At 47.0% G+C, this 18811-nt stretch overlaps 1 protein-coding gene across 8 annotated transcripts in view; it reads left to right on the top strand.

Annotated features, from left to right (window-relative positions):
• The window catches only part of c6h8orf34 (chromosome 6 C8orf34 homolog), a 246429-nt gene that overhangs the window by 127238 nt on the left and 100380 nt on the right, over positions 1–18811 (top strand). For all 8 annotated transcript variants that reach the window (XR_003878731.1, XR_003878730.1, XM_029755795.1 and 5 more), the window contains exons 9-10: positions 7832–8040; positions 8216–8292. Coding sequence is in view for 6 of the 8 variants with exons in the window: in XM_029755795.1 (XP_029611655.1) it covers positions 7832–8040; positions 8216–8292 (286 nt within the window). In the remaining 2 variants the exon portion in view is untranslated. The remainder of the gene's footprint in view (positions 1–7831; positions 8041–8215; positions 8293–18811) is intronic.

Genomic DNA, 18811 nt, shown 5'->3' on the forward strand with positions numbered 1-18811 from the left:
AAAACTGTAAAAAAGACAGGCTATATACAGTAGCGAGGCTATTAAAGTATCGAGGCTACATACAGACACCGGTTAGTCAGGCTATTTGAGGTAGTATGTACCTGTAGATATGGTTAAAGTGACCATGAATATATGATGAACAGAGAGTAGCAGTAGCGTAAAAGAGGGGTTGGCGGGTGGTGGGTGGTGGGACACAATGCAGATAGCCTGGTTAGCCAATGTGCGGGAGCACTGGTTGGTCGGCCCAATTGAGGTAGTATGTACATGAATGAATAGTTAAAGTGACTATGCATATATGATAAACAGAGAGTAGCAGCAGCGTAAAAAGAGGGGTTGGGGGGGGGCACACAATGCAAATAGTCCGGGTAGCCATTTGATTACCTGTTCAGGAGTCTTATGGCTTGGGGTAAAAACTGTTGAGAAGCCTTTTTGTCCTAGACTTGGCACTCCGGTACCGCTTGCCATGCGGTAGTACAGAGAACAGTCTATGACTGGGGTGGCTGGGGTCTTTGACAATTTTTAGGGCCTTCCTCTGACACGCCTGGTGTAGAGGTCCTGGATGGCAGGCAGCTTAACCCCATGTACTGGGCCGTACGTACTACCCTCTGTAGAGCCTTGCGGTCAGAGGCCGAGCAATTGCCGTCCCAGGCAGTGATGCAATCAGTCAGGATGCTCTAGATGTTGCAGCTGTAGAACCTTTTGAGGATCTCAGGACCCATGCCAAATCTTTTTAGTTTCCTGAGGGGGAATAGGCTTTGTCGTGCCCTCTTCACGACTGTCTTGGTGTGTTTGGACCATTCTAGTTTGTTGTTGATGTGGACACCAAGGAACTTGAAGCTCTCAACCTGCTCCACTGCAGGCCCGTCGATGAGAATGGGGGCATGCTCAGTCCTCCTTTTCCTGTAGTCCACAATCATCTCGTTAGTCTTGGTTACGTTGAGGGATAGGTTGTTATTCTGGCACCACCCGGCCAGGTCTTTGACCTCCTCCCTATAGGCTGTCTCATCGTTGTCGGTGATCAGGCCTACCACTGTTGTGTTGTCTGCAAACTTAATGATGGTGTTGGAGTCGTGCCTGGCCATGCAGTTGTGGGTGAACAGGGAGTACAGGAGGGGACTGAGCACGCACCCCTGGGGAGCTCCAGTGTTGAGGATCAGGGTGGCAGATGTGTTGCTACCTACCCTCACCACTGGGGGCGGCCTGTCAGGAAGTCCAGGATCCAGTTGCAGAGGAAGGTGTTTAGTCCCAGGATCCTTAGCTTAGTGATGAGCTTTGAGCTGAGCTGTAATGATTACAGCGCTGATTACAGCGCTGAGCTGTAATCAATGAATAGCATTCTCACATAAGTGTTCCTTTTGTCCAGGTTGGAAAGGGCAGAGTGGAGTACAATAGAGATTACATCATCTGTGGATCTGTTTGGGCGGTATGCAAATTGGAGTGGGTCTAGGGTTTCTGGGATAATGGTGTTGTGAGCCATTACCAACCTTTCAAAGCACAACATGTTTCAGTTCAATTCATGGCAGGTTGCCTTTGTGTTCTTGGGCACAGGGACTATGGTGGTCTGCTTGAAACATGTTGATATTACAGACTCAATCAGGGACATGTTGAAAATGTCAGTGAAGACACCTGCCAGTTGGTCAGCACATGCCAGGAGCACACGTCCTGGTAATCCGTCTGGCCCCGCAGCCTTGTGTATGTTGACCTGTTTAAAGGTCTTACTCACGTCGGCTACAGAGAGTGTGATCAGACAGTAGTCCGGAACAGCTGATGCTCTCATGCATGCCTCAGTGTTGCTTGCCTAAGCAAGCATAGAAGATTTAGCTCGTCTAGTAGACTCGTGTCACTGGGCAGCTCGCAGCTGTGCTTCCCTTTGTAGTCTGTAATAGTTTGCAAACCCTGCCACCTTAGACAAGCGTCGGAGCTGGTGTAGTATGATATCACTATACTTGCCCAGTTCCCTATTAGTATACTAGCCCAGTTCCCTGTCAATATACTATCCCAGTTCCCTGTTACTATACTAGCCCAGTAGAAACTCTTTATCTCCCTCCCCACATATGCTAGGCTCCAGGGAAGCAGGTTTATTATTAGGATGGAGAGGTTTCACAGGCACTTCTGGGAATCCCATTGAGACATGGTTGGGTCTGAAGCACACACTGTAAAGCTTTTGTTAGAGGTGAGAGCCAGCCTCTCTCTCTCTCTTTGCTACTTTCTCTCTCTCTCCTTCTCCACGCACATCTCTCTCTCACGCTCTGCTCCCGTTTGACCTCTGACCCCTGTCTTTACAGCGCCCTGTTCACAGGCATGTCTGCTGAACACACTGCTCATACCACAGAACACAGTGTGTGTGTTCGTGCTTGTGCTTGTGTGTGATGGTCTGTGTGTGCGTGTGTTTAAATAACCTCTGATATTACAGTACCGTGCATCTGGAATGAAGCCGGTCTGGTCTGGGCCGTCTGTCCAAGGCATTTCCAGGCCAGTGATGTGTGATCTGTTTAGGGCCCTTCCCTTCCCTCCCATCCCTCACCATCTAAAACAACCAGAGCTCGTCAGCCAATAAACCTCTAGAGGATCTAGTGGTCAGGTTAAAGGAATTTGGCCGGAACAGAACAGACGGAGAGGGGGAGAAAGCAGATGTCTGACGTTTCACTGAGAGAGATATTTGCACAGAGCCAAAGCTAGCTCCAGATACGGCTACAACATCAGTGGATACGTTCGGAATGGCACCCTATTCCCTGGTCAAAAGTTGTGCACTATATAGGGAATAGGGTGCCCTTTGGGATACACCCAGTGTGATCCAGGAGCTGGCTTAGTCATTATAAGCCATAGATATAAACTATTGAACTTTAAACATTCAGGTGGTAAACAATCTGCCTACAAACTTTCTGATAACATTCAGTATCATGAGAAACCCATCTGCCCATCTTAGACACGCATTACCAAACAGATAAGCAGCGTGGATGAATGAAAAATGAAAAGAAAAAGAAAGAGGACAAAACCCAAATAGAGAGGGAAGGAAGGAGCGGGGATGGAGGAGTGTGCCTGGCGTCTGACCTGTGTAATACCCCATTATCTCACCCTGGCATCGGGCAGAGTCATGCCCGCTTGGGCCCTATTGCACCCAACACCCAGAAACATGAGCATAACATTGGGCTGGGAGGGAGGATAAACAGGAAACGTGCCGGAAAAGAAAACAAGTGATCTAAAAAAAAGAAAATATGAAACAGAGGTGATAATAGAGACTGGTATCAGCGCAGGGCGGTCTTGTGACAACAAGCACATTTTGGAATGCACTTAAGATATGATATTCTGTTCTTGATCTGGAGGAATGTAGACTGAAGGTAAGTGCTGATACAAAGAGGAAGAGCGAGAGAGAGCGAGAGGGAGAGAAAGAGATTGAGAGAGAGAGAGAGGGGAGAAAGGAAGAGAGAAAGAGAGAGGAGAGGGAGACAATGGGTGTGTGACAGGGGGGGGGGGTGTAAATTGGCTATCCCAATACTCAAAGGCTGGCAAGATGTCTTTCATATACATACTTCAGAGGAGGCTGGTGGGAGGACCTGTAGGAGGACGGGCTCATTGTAATTGCAGGAATGAATGGATCGGAGTCAAACATGTGGTCTCCATATGTTTGATGTGTTTGATACCATTCCATTTATTCCATTCCAGCAATTACAAACACACCGTACTCCTATGTTTCCCTCCACCAGCCACCTCCCATTTACTTTCTACTCGGGGAAGGCATCGAAGTGAAAGACAAAAATACAAGACCACTATGCCAGCCGGGGAACAACAGCATGGAGGTGATTAATCTATAGTAACACCTCAGAGAGTGTTTATTAATTTACTGCAGCACTGTTAAACGCTGCCTGCGCCCCACCCAGCACTGTGTGCTACCAGTCACACCCAGTAGAGCCTACCCAGAGGTGTGTTCAACACCCATCTGTTCCAAGGCGTTACCTAGAGGAGGCAGATGTTACCAGGGACAGTGATAGACAACGAAGATCATCCTTCCTTTCAATCCTTTTCTCAAAAGCGTGAGATTTCTTTACTTGATCGTTTTACAATGTTTTGGGCCCCCCAGAGCTGCATGTTCCTGGCCCATAGATGTGGCTAGAGCTGCATGTCCCAGGCCCATAGATGTGGCTAGAGCTGCATGTCCCTACCCGAGTCCCAAATGGCACCCTATTCCCTATATAGGCCTGGTGCACTACTTTCACCAGAGCCCAAGCTGTGGTTAGAGATGCCTGTACTTCAGCAGCAGCTTTACAGACCCATGGCGCAGTCCTCTAACAGACCTGCTGGGCCTGGCTCTGGCTGCAAATCTCCAGTGTTCACTAACTCATCCCAGACCCTGTCCCTAAGCGCTGTGTGTGTGTGTGTGTGTGTGTGTGTGTGTGTGTGTGTGTGTGTGTGTGTGTGTGTGTGTGTGTGTGTGTGTGTGTGTGTGTGTGTCTGTGTGTCGTCACAGCCTGGGAGACCATCCGTGGCATATGTGGACCGGGAATAGACCTTATTAGAGCATTTGTTTTCGTATATGGAATGTTTTCAGGGAATTGTGAATGGTAGTCAGGCCCAAATGCAGAGGACCACATCATTCAAAGCAGGGATGGTGCATATCTGGCTTTTTTTTTTATTTTTGAGAGCGAGAGAGAGACAGACACAGAGGAGAGAGGGACAGAGGAGAGAAGGACAGATGAGAGAGAGACATAGGAGTGAGAGACATAGGAGAGAGAGAGAGATTTGTGCATTTCAAAAGTTCTCTTTCATTCTTACAATAATCACTTAGGTACAAAGTGGTGGTGGCTGTGGAGGAATGCCACACCATAAGTTGTTGTTGTCATGTTGTGTTGCTACCACGCTGTGTTGTCATGTGTTGCTGCCATGCTATGTTGTTGTCTTAGGTGTCTCTTTATGTAGTGTTGTGGTGTCTCTCTTGTCGTGATGTGTGCTTTGTCCTATATTTTTATTTTTAATCCCAGCCCCCGTAACTGCAGGAGGCCTTTTGCCTTTTGGTAGGCCATCATTGTAAATAAGAATTTGTTCTTAACTGACTTGCCTAGTTAAATAAAGGGAAAATAAAATATAATAGATTTATTTTGTCTCCAGTTAATGGCTTCCTCTGATTACATGGAAAATAGCACACAACTAAAACAATGAGTAACTAAAGCGGTGCGCAATTAAATGATATATGGTATGATTTACAGTCGACTAAATATATACTGTTCAAACATAAATACCATGAGGACAGATGATGTGAAACTGTTTATAGGAGAAGAAGGAAACACTGAGGGAATCAAAAATGTGTGTTCCAAATGGCACCCTATGCCCTACATAGTGCACTACCTCTAACCAGAGCCTTATGGGGAATAGGCTGCCATTTGGGATACAGGCAATATCATCTAACATTATTTTTATCCGAACAGCTACGTCCAACCACAAAGCGAAGGCCAGAGTGTTCAGTTTGCGTTCCTGTTAGAATACTGTTTGTCTTTCAGACACAGCGTGCTGCTCTTTGTCCAATCTCTGAGAGTGTTACATCTTTGACGTGAGGAGAAAGGCAGAAGCCACAACTTTTGGACAAGGCTCTCATCCCACTCCAAGCAGATAGGGCTGGTACTGGTAGGCCTAGAGATATGCCATAGATAGGATTTGTACTGGTAGGCCTATATGGGTTCAAAGCTGAACATGACAATGAACAGTTATGATTACGAACAGATGGGATATACAAGTGTATGATAGTGGACCCTACAGTCTTGTCAGGGGTGTGAAGCACCAGTAGACAGACGGAATTCGGGTTTAAAGTGATGGTATTTATTTACAGGTACATCATCAGACGTTGACCAAAATAACTAAGGGACCGTTCACTGAAGCTGCTGGCTTCTAAGGCAGAGTGCCTTCAAACTAGGCAGAGTGCCTTCAAACTAGGCAGAGTGAAATCAAACTAGGCAGAGTGAAATCATACTAGGCAGAGTGAAATCAAACTAGGCAGAGTGCCTTCAAACTAGGCAGAGTGCCTTCAAACTAGGCAGAGTGAAATCAAACTAGGCAGAGTGAAATCATACTAGGCAGAGTGAAATCAAACTCGGCAGAGTGCCTTCAAACTAGGCAGAGTGAAATCAAACTAGGCAGAGTGAAATCAAACTAGGCAGAGTGCCTTCAAACTAAGCAGTGAACAGGTTCAAAACCCAACCCTGAAACCGTAATACCGGTAATCCAAAATGTCATCAATTAACATGAATATCTCAGTCAATAATCAATACTTTCACTGGTTTAAATATCAATGGCTAATACATTTACATTTACATAAATATCACAAACATTTAACTGATAGAGATCAGGAAAACACACCTCAACATCGTGCATAGTAATTTCTGAGCATGCTCAGTCCTCACAGCTACTGGCTAACTAGTTTCCACAACAATCCGCAGTGGTGAATATTAAAGGTCAGGGATAAAATGGAACTTGAATTCTAAACAGACAGTATTTAACATTTCTACTAGTATGTTATCATTTATATAACAAACGCAACGCATGTTCGAAAGCTTCTAGCAACAGGAATATGCTTGTAGACGTGAACAACTGACACAAACATTAACAAACAGGGGCGCAACTTTGGTTTTATAAGTGGGGGGGACATAATATCGATATTTTTTTTAATCCAGACGGCTAAACACTCCAAACAGCCTACCCCACCGCTCAGAGACGTCCGCATGGTCCTAAAGCACACCGTCGCCTTGTTTGTATCATATTCACAGGATAAAACTGGAGGGGACAAAATGCAATTTCAGAATTGGGGGGGGGGGCATGCCCATCCCCAGTGAAAGTTGTGCCCCTGTTAACAAACATTTTGCAAAGTGTGTTTGGCTCCAAAACTGAGCAAAATGAACTGTAGGCTGCACCATTTTATACTTCAGCTATACATGATAAGACTTTTATCAGAGTTTGGCTTGGGTATAGTTCTGCCTCTACAGATTCTATCTAACTGTAGTTGTGATGAGTGGATGGATATGAATTCCTAAACTGGTCTGCTATGTTACTGTGTCTGGATGTACCTTCCCTGATGCATATCCACATCCCTACGCATTCCCCTGATGTAGATTAGACAAGTGAAGCCTATCTGTTCCGCTCTGTCTCGTCACCTCTCACTGATAGATTCCCACTGTCCCCTCATAGACTCTCATAGAAGGGTCAGGGCCTGATTTATTAAGCATATCAGAGTAGAATACTGATCTAGGATCAGTTTAGCCATTTAGATCAGAATGAAAAATATTACATGGACAGGGGGGGCACCTGATCCCAGATGTGCACTTCTAGTTTGATATGCTGATGAATACAGATGTTTAGTGTGTAGAGAAACAGATACGGTACTGGACTACTGTAGTGTGCACACTGTGCTGTTCCCAGTGGGAATTGGAAGTCTATGGAGCGTTTCCTATCGTTGGGTTATTGTTTGTTTCTGTTTAAATATCCTCTCAGGGTGAATGGTGCTCATCTGAATGCTAACGGTTGTGTGAATTGTTTGTGTGCTGTGTTAACACTAGCTGTAGAGTTAGGGAAGTATGTGCTTTGCGCCGTGCGTTAAGTGTTCAGCGTTTGACCCACTGTAGTTGTTGAATGTGTTATCTGTGTTGTGCCTTCGAAGGCTCCAAACCAACTTCGGGTGAATGGTGCTCATCTGAAAGCTAGTGGATGTTTAGCATAAAGTGTGTGTATGTTTTGTTTTAAGTTAGGGGTTGTAAGGTGCGAAGTGTGATGATTTGTGTGAGTTGTTTTGACATGTGGTTCAGCCCGTAGTCGTCGAGTGTGTTATCTAAGTTGTGTTTTGTCTCTACAGGCTGCAGGGGGACAGTCTGTCAGATGCCAGTAGACCAGAAGAGGACCAGCACCATGGACCCTCCCAGCACGCATCACCTCAACATGGACCTCTCCATGGATCTCCTCACCCTCATCCCCTGCTCCCAGAGCATGCTGCTGTCAACATGCCTGATGGAAATGGGCCTCATGGACCCCCCCATCACTTACAACCTGTGCCTGATATCTCCTGTAAGTTAATAGTACACAATGCATGCATCCCAAATCGCACCCTATTCCCCATACAGTGCACTATTAGGATGCCGCTAATAGGACCTACCCATTATATCCTCTTGTCAGCTCTCTATGTCAACTATGGCATTACTCTTACTCTTACTCTTTCTGTGTGTTTGTGGGTTGTCTGGAGTAGGTTGTTTTCCCGGGGTGGACACAGCGCCGGTACGAGACCAGGAATGCGAGAGTGTGTCTCAGGTGTCTTTCCCAGTAAGTGTCTTCCATCCTTCTGTCCCTCCCTCTCCCTCCTTCCCTCTCTTCTTCCCACCATCTGTCACCAAACAATCCAGCTCACCTTACCTCATCAATTATCACCCCACCATTTCCCCTTGCCCCCCCCCCCCCCCCCCCCGCACCAACCTGTTTTGTAAGACTGAGCGCTAGACCCGTCTCAATAACCCTGCTATTAGGCCGAGGCCAGGCTTTAACCATCCATCTTTACAGGCCACGCCAGTTTACACAATGGACAATATAACTGTGATACAGCGGAACAAGTGATACATCTCATTAGGCTTTCCCTTCATATCACTTTACAATAGTTTCCCTAAATGTCACTTTCCGATAGTTTCAGGGCTTTTTCTGCCATTTGTCTGTTAAAGTGATGAGTTTCGGTTTTAATCCGTTTCTATGTATCTGTAACTACCGACCAGAGATAGGGCTATTTAGAATCATGATACACTTGCCCAACATAAAGGGCTAGTAAAGAGACGTTCACTATTGTTCTTTGTACTGGTTTGCGTGACAACTGTGGAGTCATGGAGGTTTATAAGGTGCTCTACAGATGTAGCTACAGGCAAAAGGGTAGACGAAACGACACATTCAATTCATTATTGTTCATTGGCTGGCTTTCGTGATAACTCCACCTGCTACGGGAGGTCATAGAGGGATTTGAAGTCTGCCCCAAAAAGCACTCTATGCCCTATTTAACACCCCCCCCCTCCCATGGGCCCTAGTCAAAAGTACTACACTATAAAGGGAATAGGGTGCTATTTGGTATGCAGCCCTGGTGCTGCATTGATGTAGCCATCTGACAGCTAACTAACACATGACAGATTGAGAGTGGCGGTGCCACAGACACTCACATGCTGTTAATAAAGCAGTCTGTGTATGTAGACGCCGATACCTTGATGCTTAATTATCAACACCAAGTGTTGGAAAAGCCTTTAACAGCTTTTTTTTGTAGAAATAAAAGGTTTTGGAGCTGCACCTCGTGTGTGTGTGTGTGTGTGTGTGTGTGTGTGTGTGTGTGTGTGTGTGTGTGTGTGTGTGTGTGTGTGTGTGTGTGTGCGTGCACCAGATGGGCGGAGGCTCCAGACTAACTGGCAGCAGGACTGGTGTAAGACACTATTCAATCAAAAGCTGTAACCTGGTCGACGTTGATGGGGTAAATGGCAAAATACCATTCTCTCAATGCTGCTAGAAAGGATATCTGATATCTTCATTGTTCAACTCAATTAATAATGATAATAATTCAGGGGATGGGGGTGCTTATATTTGTCCGGATACACACTTGTGGGTGTGTCTTGTACAAGTGTGTCATGGAAATGTGTTTCTGGTATATTCCAACTCCCCCTGAGAAACCCACAGCGAGTGGGGTCACGATTGTCCAGCAACCCTGGAGCAATTGGGGTGAAGTGCCTTGCTTAAAGAGCACAGCAACAGATTTATCACATTGTCGGCTCCGGGATTCAAACCAGTGTCCTTTCAGTTACTGACCCAACGCTCTAACCTCGAGGCTACCAGCCACCCCCAATTGTGTCGGATTGCATTACAGGGAACCAACTGCATCCTTGGCGATCCAGCTCCCTACACTCTGCAGTCCATGGGTCACAGCACTGACACACAAGTAACTCATGATTTTGGCTGTCTTCACCACTGTACAGTACAGCACATGTACTCTCCATTACTCTCCTCACACGGTCTCCATAGGTTCGAGCGGTTGGCAGTGTTAAGAGCAAGCTTTTAATATTCTAATGTTTCCCATATGGAAACACCAAGTGTGAATGTCTCTCTCCCGCCACCTACTGCTGTTTTCAAAGCCTCGCATTCGACCCAAATGGCACCCTATTCCCTACATAGTGCACTACGTTTGACCAGAGCCCTATGGGCCCTGGTCGAAAGTAGTGCACTGCATAGGGAATAGGGTGCCATTTGGAACTTAACCCAAATGTGGTTGTTTTCCTCTTTAATGGCTTATTTTGGGCCCTTTTTGAAAGGCTAATGTAATTTGTCTTCCTAATAGTGTGTTTGTTTAACTGGGCCTGCAGGGCTCTGGGGCCCCGAGGAGCTAACATGCTATGGGAAACAACATGTAATACTTTAATGAGTTCTGTTGAGTCACTTCTTGGGACAAACAATGGTTACTGTCATACAATGGCCGAGCTCTCTGTCTGTCTATCTACTGTATCTATCTCCACTCACTGCCGTTCCTATGGTTCACTGGTTGCGTCCCAAATGGGACCCTACTCCCTATGTAGGGCACTCCTTTTAACCATGGCCCATAGAGGTCTGGTGAAAAGTAGTGCACCAGTATGAAGGGAGTTGGGTGCCATTTGGGAGGCAATCATGGGACACAGACAAAGGATGTCCTGATTTTCTGTATGGAAAAAGCTAACTATGGAAAATAAAAAACACAAGTGTATAGAAGTTTGTTTTCAGTCAATAGGGCATTTTATAGTGGCTTCCTGTTTGTCCCCAGGTAAAGGATATCTTGTATTGTATACAGTCCAGCACTGAGCCATGAAACAAAGCAGACTTGGATAGCTGAACACACACACACACCACGCACACTTATGTACATTCAACTGAAATGTGTCTTCGACATTTAACCCAATCCCTCTGAATCAGAGAGGTGCGGGGGGGTTGCCTTATTCGACGTCCATGTCATCGGCCCCCGGTGAGCAGTTGTTGTTGGGGGTTAACTGCCTTGCTCAAGGGCAGAACGGCAGAAAGCTGAACACTGTTAATGGTTAAGGTTAATGCTGCTGCAACAGCAGTAGGTCTACCATCTAGCTGTGCCAGCTTCTCTAGGTGATAATTGACTCATAAAGGTTATGTTCCTAAAGCAACAGCCGGAGTAATTTCCCAAGAATTTCTGCTCAATTTCCTTCATAAGTGTCAAGCACTATGTTTAATCAAACCTAGCCCTTGTAGCCCTTCGACTGGGTGTTACCGTCGTCAAGATTTTTCTAAATGTTTACATTTTTACAAGTAACAAGAATAAGATAATTAGCATGATGCAATGCTATGTGTATGTTTCTATGTTTCAGGGCAGGAATGTGATGGTTTATGTTTACAGGGCCATTTGGATGTAGTTCAGCTGATATATTGCAGGGCCTCTATTCCTAAGTGTGTGTGTGTGTGTGCGTGTGTGTGTGTGCGTGTGTCTTTAGTACTTGGCACCAGCCACCTCTCCACTTTATCAATGGAGCCAGCATGCTCCCACACCTCTATGGTAATATATTATACACCTGACTATCAGCAGACCCAATCTCATGTTTTATACTCCAGGGAAGTGTCATAAATGGCACCCTAATCCATATATAGTGCACAACTTTTGACCAGAACCCATTGGGCCCTGGTCAAAAAGTAGTGCACTGCAAAGGGAATAGGTTGCCATTGGGGACGTAGCCTAGGAAACCCAATAGCTGTTTTATTCCCCTACAAAAGTCTCTAGTATTTCCAGACTTTCCATATTAGTGGTTTCCTTTCATGTGGTCTTGGTGCTCCACGTTCATAATGATTGTCTCAATGCACAAAGTGAGTTTAGAAAACAGCTATCCTGAAGAACTGTAGGAGCTCCTGCATTGCCTTACTTGTGTCCAGTCTCCCTGGTTCCTCTAGGCTGGGACTGTTTCATTCCGGTCCTGGAGGGCCAAAACACTTCTGGCATTCATGCTCTGCTTATGCACAGGGACTGATTCAGGCCGGAGACACCAGGTGAGTGCAATTACCTGTAACGGTCGTCGTAGGTAGTGGACCAAAATGCAGCGGGTTGAGGGCTCATCTTAACTTTATTGAACACGTAACAAAACAAAACAAGAAAACGATCGAACGAACAGGATTACAGGCTAAACACAGCTATGCAATCACAACTTCCCACAAAACCCAAACAAAACACACCCCTCTATATAGGACCTTCAATCAGAGGCAACGAGGAACAGCTGCCTCCAATTGAAGGCCAAATCAATAAACTAAACATGGAACTAAAAAGACTAGACTAGAACATAGAAATATACTAACATAGAACATAGCCCAAAAACCCCGGAAAACACTAACCAAACACCCCTCTACATAAACACACACCCCGAACCACATAAAACAAATACCCCCTGCCACGTCCTGACCAAACTACAATAACAAATACCCCTTACTGGTCAGAACGTGACAGTACCCCCCCCCCCCCCCCCCCCCCCCCCCAAAGGTGCAGACCCCGGATGCACCTCACACCAAGAAAAATAAACACAACATAAACCCCCCAAACTAAAGGGAGGGAAGGGAGGGTGGCTGCCGTCACCGACGGTTCCCGTGCTACACCCCCCCCTCCCCAATCCTCCTACTGTGGAGGTGGCTCAGGCTCTGGCCTTAGTCCCCCACCTAACCTGTCAACCCCCGCTGAATGCCTCTGGCTGAAGCGCATCGCTGTAGACCTCGGGCTGAAGCACTTCGCTGTAGACCTCGGGCTGAAGCACTTCGCTGTAGACCTCGGGCAGACGGACGATTCTGGGAGCTCCGGACTGTAGGGCGACTCTGGCTGCGCCGATTCCGGACTGTAGGGCGACTCTGGGAGCTCCGGACTGTAGGGCGACTCTGGGAGCTCCGGACTGTAGGGCGTCTCTGGGAGCTCCGGACTGTAGGGCGTCTCTGGGAGCTCCGGACTGTAGGGCGTCTCTGGGAGCTCCGGACTGTAGGGCGTCTCTGGGAGCTCCGGACTGGAGGCCGTCTCACTCGGTTCCGGACTGGAGGCCGTCTCACTCGGTTCCGGACTGGAGGCCGTCTCACTCGGTTCCGGACTGTAGGCCGTCTCTCTTGGTTCCGGACTGTGGGCCATCTCTAGACGGGGCACTGTCGTCGGACACTCTGGACGGGGCACTGTTTCCGGACACTCTGGATGGGGTACTGTTGCCGGAAGCTCTGGACGGGGTACTGTCGTCGGAAGCTCTGGACGGGGTACTGTCGTCGGAAGCTCTGGACTGGGTACTGTCGTCGGAAGCTCTGGACTGGGTACTGTCGTCGGAAGCTCTGGACTGGGTACTGTCGTCGGAAGCTCTGGACTGGGTACTGTCGTCGGAAGCTCTGGACTGGGTACTGTCGTCGGAAGCTCTGGACGGGGTACTGTCGTCGGAAGTTCTGGACGGGGACTGCGCACTGAAAGCCTGATGCGTGGGGCTGGTAGTGGAGGTACCAGACTGGAGGCACGCACCCCAAGGCTAGTGCGAGGAGCAGGAACAGGACGAGTTGGACTGGGCTGACGCACTGGAGGCCTGGTGCGTGGGGCTGGTACTGGAGATGCCAGACTGGATACACGCACCCCAAGGCTAGTGCAGGGAGCAGGAACAGGACGAGTTGGACTGGGCTGACGCACTGGAGGCCTGGTGCGTGGGGCTGGTACTGGAGATGCCAGACTATCCGGTCCAGAGTGTCCGACGACAGTGCCCCGTCCAGAGTGTGGTGCTGGCTTTGGATGTGCCAGACTGGAAACACGCACCTCAGGGCTAGTGCGAGGAGCGGGAACAGGATACACTGGGCCGTGAAGGCGCACTGGCGGTCTTGAGCGCAGTACTGGCACCACCCTTACTGGCTGGATGCCCGCTTCCCACTGGCAAATGCAGGGCGCTGGCACAGCGCACACCGGCCTGTGAATGCTCGGCCTCGACGCCGTGCGCATCACCCCATAGCACGGGGCCTGACCAGTAACAAGCTGCCTCCGATAAGCACGGGGAGTTTGTTTGGGGCTTTAACCTGGCCCAGCCAAACTACCCGTGTGCCCCCCCAAAAAAATTATTGGGGCTGCCTCTCATGTATACTACGTTGGGCCCGCTCTTTGCTCCACTTTCGCCGTTCCTCCCTCGCTGTCTCCACCTGTTTCCATGGCAGGGTCTTGTCCCCTGCCATTACCTCCTCCCATGTCCAAAATGTCCTCCACTGCCTTTTCTCCCTGGCCCAGGATCCTTCCTCTTCCTGGGCCTGCTGCTTGGTCCGTTGGTGGTGGGAAGTTCTGTAACGGTTGTCGTAGGTAGTGGACCAAAATGCAGCGGGTTGAGTGCTCATCTTAACTTTATTGAACACGTAACAAAACAAAACAAGAAAAGATAACGATCGAACGAACATGATTACAGGCTAAACACAGCTATGCAATCACAACTTCCCACAAAACCCAAACAAAACCCACCCCTCTATATAGGACCTTCAATCAGAGGCAACGAGGAACAGCTGCCTCCAATTGAAGGCCAAATCAATAAACTAAACATAGAACTAAAAAGACTAGACTAGAACATAGAAATATACTAACATAGAACATAGCCCAAAAACCCCGGAAAACACTAACCAAACACCCCTCTACATAAACACACACCCCGAACCACATAAAACAAATACCCCCTGCCACGTCCTGACCAAACTACAATAACAAATAACCCCTTACTGGTCAGAACGTGACATTACCTAGCAGATAGAAACAGAAACCAGAAGTTTTTGCCTCCCTCAGGCACCGAAATTGAACCGCCCAAGACCGATACCTTAAGCTAATCTGGTCTGTGACCACCACTGCCTTTCCCCCCATTGTACCCCCAAGACTAGGGCTCTATCTCAATTCGTCTTTCCGTGGTTTCTTGCATCCTATTTCCTCAATGCCTTCTCAACTGTAATGGAGGAGGTCCTTCCCCTCAGACCTCCTTCTCCAATGTGTTTTGAGAAGAAGGCGAGTAACTGAAGAAAGGTGAATTGTGAAAGTAAGTAAGTACAGTAAGGCCTACAGCCGACACTTCTGTGTCCTCTCCGTAGTTGCTGTTAGCATGATACCTGGCTCACCTGCCATTGGCCAAACAAACAAACGTGCTTGTCTAGGGCCAGTCATGTCTAGGCCCAGTCATGTCTAGGGCCAGTCATGTCTAGGCCCAGTCATGTCTAGGCCCAGTCATGTCTAGGCCCAGTCATGTCTAGGCCCAGTCATGTCTAGGGCCAGTCATGTCTAGGCCCAGTCATGTCTAGGCCCAGTCATGTCTAGGCCCAGTCATGTCTAGGCCCAGTCATGTCTAGGGCCAGTCATGTCTAGGGCCAGTCATGTCTAGGCCCAGTCATGTCTAGGCCCAGTCATGGCCTGCTGCATCCACCTCATCCTCTCTCCCTTTCCATCCCTCTCTATTTCTCTCTTTCGCTCTCTCTCTTTCTTACCAACACACACCAGTCCCACCAGACCCGACACACACACTCGCATGCTCGCACACTCATACACTCATACACTCACACACACACACACACACACACACACACACACACACACACACACACACACACACACACCACACACACACACACACACACACACACACACACACACACACACACACAAGCCCTTACATGCAAAGCCACCATCAGCCAGGAGTCATAACTAATGCCTTATTTAAATTTAGCCCAAACCCCCGGCTGCTTGGGGTTTTCATTTGTTAGAACAAACAATAGCAAATTACTCACCTCCAATGGACCCGAGTAACAAAGAGCCTGGAGAGCTGCTGTGGTTTCTACTAAATATAGTCTACTAATTCAACTTTAACAGAAACAGTCTGTTTGTCGGCAATTGATTGCTTGTGACTGCATGCAGAGCAGAGCTAGAACCCGCGCCGCTCGCTTGCTCTCCCGCACCGCGTTCCGTATTAGAAAAGAAAGGCTGACTCTTTGAACTTTAGTGAGCGTGAGTTTTTTCCTTCCTTCGAGTTTTCAGTTTTCACTCTTCGTGGGCCAACGTTCAATCAAACTTGCCATGCAGTAATCCCACACAGCAAGGTTAATCCCACACAGCAAGGAGATTTATCAGAAGTAACACTGTTGAAGCTAATATTTATCGCTATGGCACATTGAGTGTTTTCTGCGTAGGTTAAGAGCATGCAGCCATATAAATGCTATTGTAATGTAGTTGGTTGCAAAACACATACTGTCAATATTAATAACATTAATTCTGAAGTATATGTATTTAATAAAACTTTAACTAACATCCACCAGAGTATACCAAACATTAGGAACACCTTCCTAATATTGCATTGCACCCCCATTTTGCCCTCAGAACAGCCTAAATTAGTCGGGGCATGGACTCTACAATGTGTCGAAAACATTCCACAGGGATGTTGGCCCATGTTGACTCCAATGCTTCCCACAGTTGTGTCAAGTTTGCTGGATGTCCTTTGGGTGGTGGACCAATTTTGATACACACAGGAAACTGTTGAGCGTGAAAAACCCAGCAGTGTTGTAGTTCTTGACACAAAACAGTGTGCCTGGCACCTACTACCATACCCCATTTAAAGTCACTGAAATCGTTTGTTTTGCATATTCACCCTCTGAATGGCACACATACACAATCCATGTCTCAGTTGTCTCAAGACTTAAAAATCTTTATTTAACCTGTCTCCTCCCCTTCATCTGCACTGGGAAAGAGCAGGTGTTCTTATTGTTTTGTATACTCAGTGTACATCAATACAAAACAGATCATATGAATACAAAACAGATACCCAGAATTAATTTGCCAAAAAAAATGATTTTCTTCCATTGCATCCATGGACACCCACTCCATCATCCTTCAGCTAACCTAACACAACCCTAAGCCACACACACACGCACGCACGCACGCACGCACGCACATTCGCACACACACACACACACACACACACATACACACACCATCATCCTTCAGCTAACCTAACACAACCCTAAGCCGACAGACACACACACACACACACACACACACACACACACACACACACCATCATCCTTCAGCTAACCTAACACAACCCTAAGCCGACAGACACACACACACACACACCATCATCCTTCAGCTAACCCAACCCTAACCCCACAGCTACAGGAGGATATTAATAATATGTGGTCTAACGCTTCAGATAATACATTCCTGTTGTCTTGGCAATGGCTATGGACTCACCTAGGCTGCATCCCAAATGACACCCAAGTTATTCCCTATATAGTGCACTACGCTTCACCTGAGCCCAATGGTAATATGTAGGGGATAGGGTGCCAATTGTGACGCGGCCTAATGTAGAATGTGGTCGGTTCATCTCCCAGGCACACAGACCCAATGACACGACTGATTCAGAGCAGCCAACAGCAAACAGGATATTGACAATAACACAATTACACTCCTGATTCAAGCCTCTCCTCTCTCCTTTCTTCTCCTTTCTTCTCCTTTCCTCTCCTTTCCTCTCCTCCCCTCTCCTCTTCTCCCCTCTCTCTTCCCTTCCCTCTCCTTTCCTGAGAGGCTACAAAGGCAGGTCTACCATGACATACTGTCTACACGCTGGGATACACAAGGCCAGCCAAACCATGGTCTTCTGGAGTGCTGGATTGTTACAGTTCAACAATAGCTCATCATTAACTGGCCAAGAGTGCGTCCCAAATGGCACCCTATTCCCTATATAGTGTACTATTTTTGACCAGGGTCCATAGGGCAAAAGTAGTGCACTGTACAGAGGATAGGGTGCCATTCGGGACACTTCCAAGGGCAGCCAAACAATGGAGGTGTTCTAGGGTGCTGCTGCGTGCCTGCAACAATAGTCCATCATTAACTGACGGGAAAGGGATGAGGACAAAGCAATGGGGGAGTATGAAAGAGAGGAGAGTTCAACACCTTAAATGAACTGTCCAATGTTTCCAGATTTCTATGAAATGTGACCTATAATTACTTACAATATGAGTGAAATAGTTTTCCTTTCAAAAATGGTAGGGGAGAGTGGAGCAAGTTGAGCAAAAGTGGTAAGTTGAGCCACCCTTGTTTCTAGGAAACCATACACAAAATGTATCATTTGGCCAAATATTTAGGAAGAGGTCATCATTTCATGGAGTCTGTGAAGGAAGAAACCACATGGAAAAGTAGTAAGACAGTTAGGTCCAAAAAACAGATTTTCACCATGTCAAATTAATCTATTGTGTTCAAGGTTTAATGATGCTTGTATCTAAACCAAAGTAGATCATTTTAAGTTGGGGTCTCTATAAGCTTCAATATGAGGTCCTAAACCTGGCATGAAAGTGCATGGTTGTAGCTGTGTGGGCTAGTACAGTCAAAATGTTTGCCTTGGGGTAAGTTGAGCCAATGGTTGAGCCAATGGCAAGTTGAGCAAATGTAAGTGTTTTTTTCCCAGGCGTAATGCAAGGCATTATTGCTGTGATATGAGGTAACAACAGGGCCTGGCCTATGTTAAGGGTTTGTTAGGTGTTAAGCCTGTGTTAAAATGATTAAACGACCAAAAAGTGATTGTGAATGTGTTGAATTGTGAGTGGGAAATAAAGATAGACATGGTTTTAAAAAGGTAGTGGTAATATTTAATTCAGTACAGAAATGTGTAGGCGGCTTAACTTACCCTATCCTGCGGCTCAAATTCCCACTGGGCACAGACGTAATTTCAACGTCTAAGTTTGATTTACATTTGGTTGAGTTGTCAACTAATTTGAATTGAATGTGAAATCAACAAAAAATGACACCATGTCATTGGATTTAGGTTAAAAGTTG

This window comes from Salmo trutta, chromosome 6 (assembly GCF_901001165.1).
Source record: "Salmo trutta chromosome 6, fSalTru1.1, whole genome shotgun sequence".
NCBI classification, from domain to species: domain Eukaryota; kingdom Metazoa; phylum Chordata; class Actinopteri; order Salmoniformes; family Salmonidae; genus Salmo; species Salmo trutta.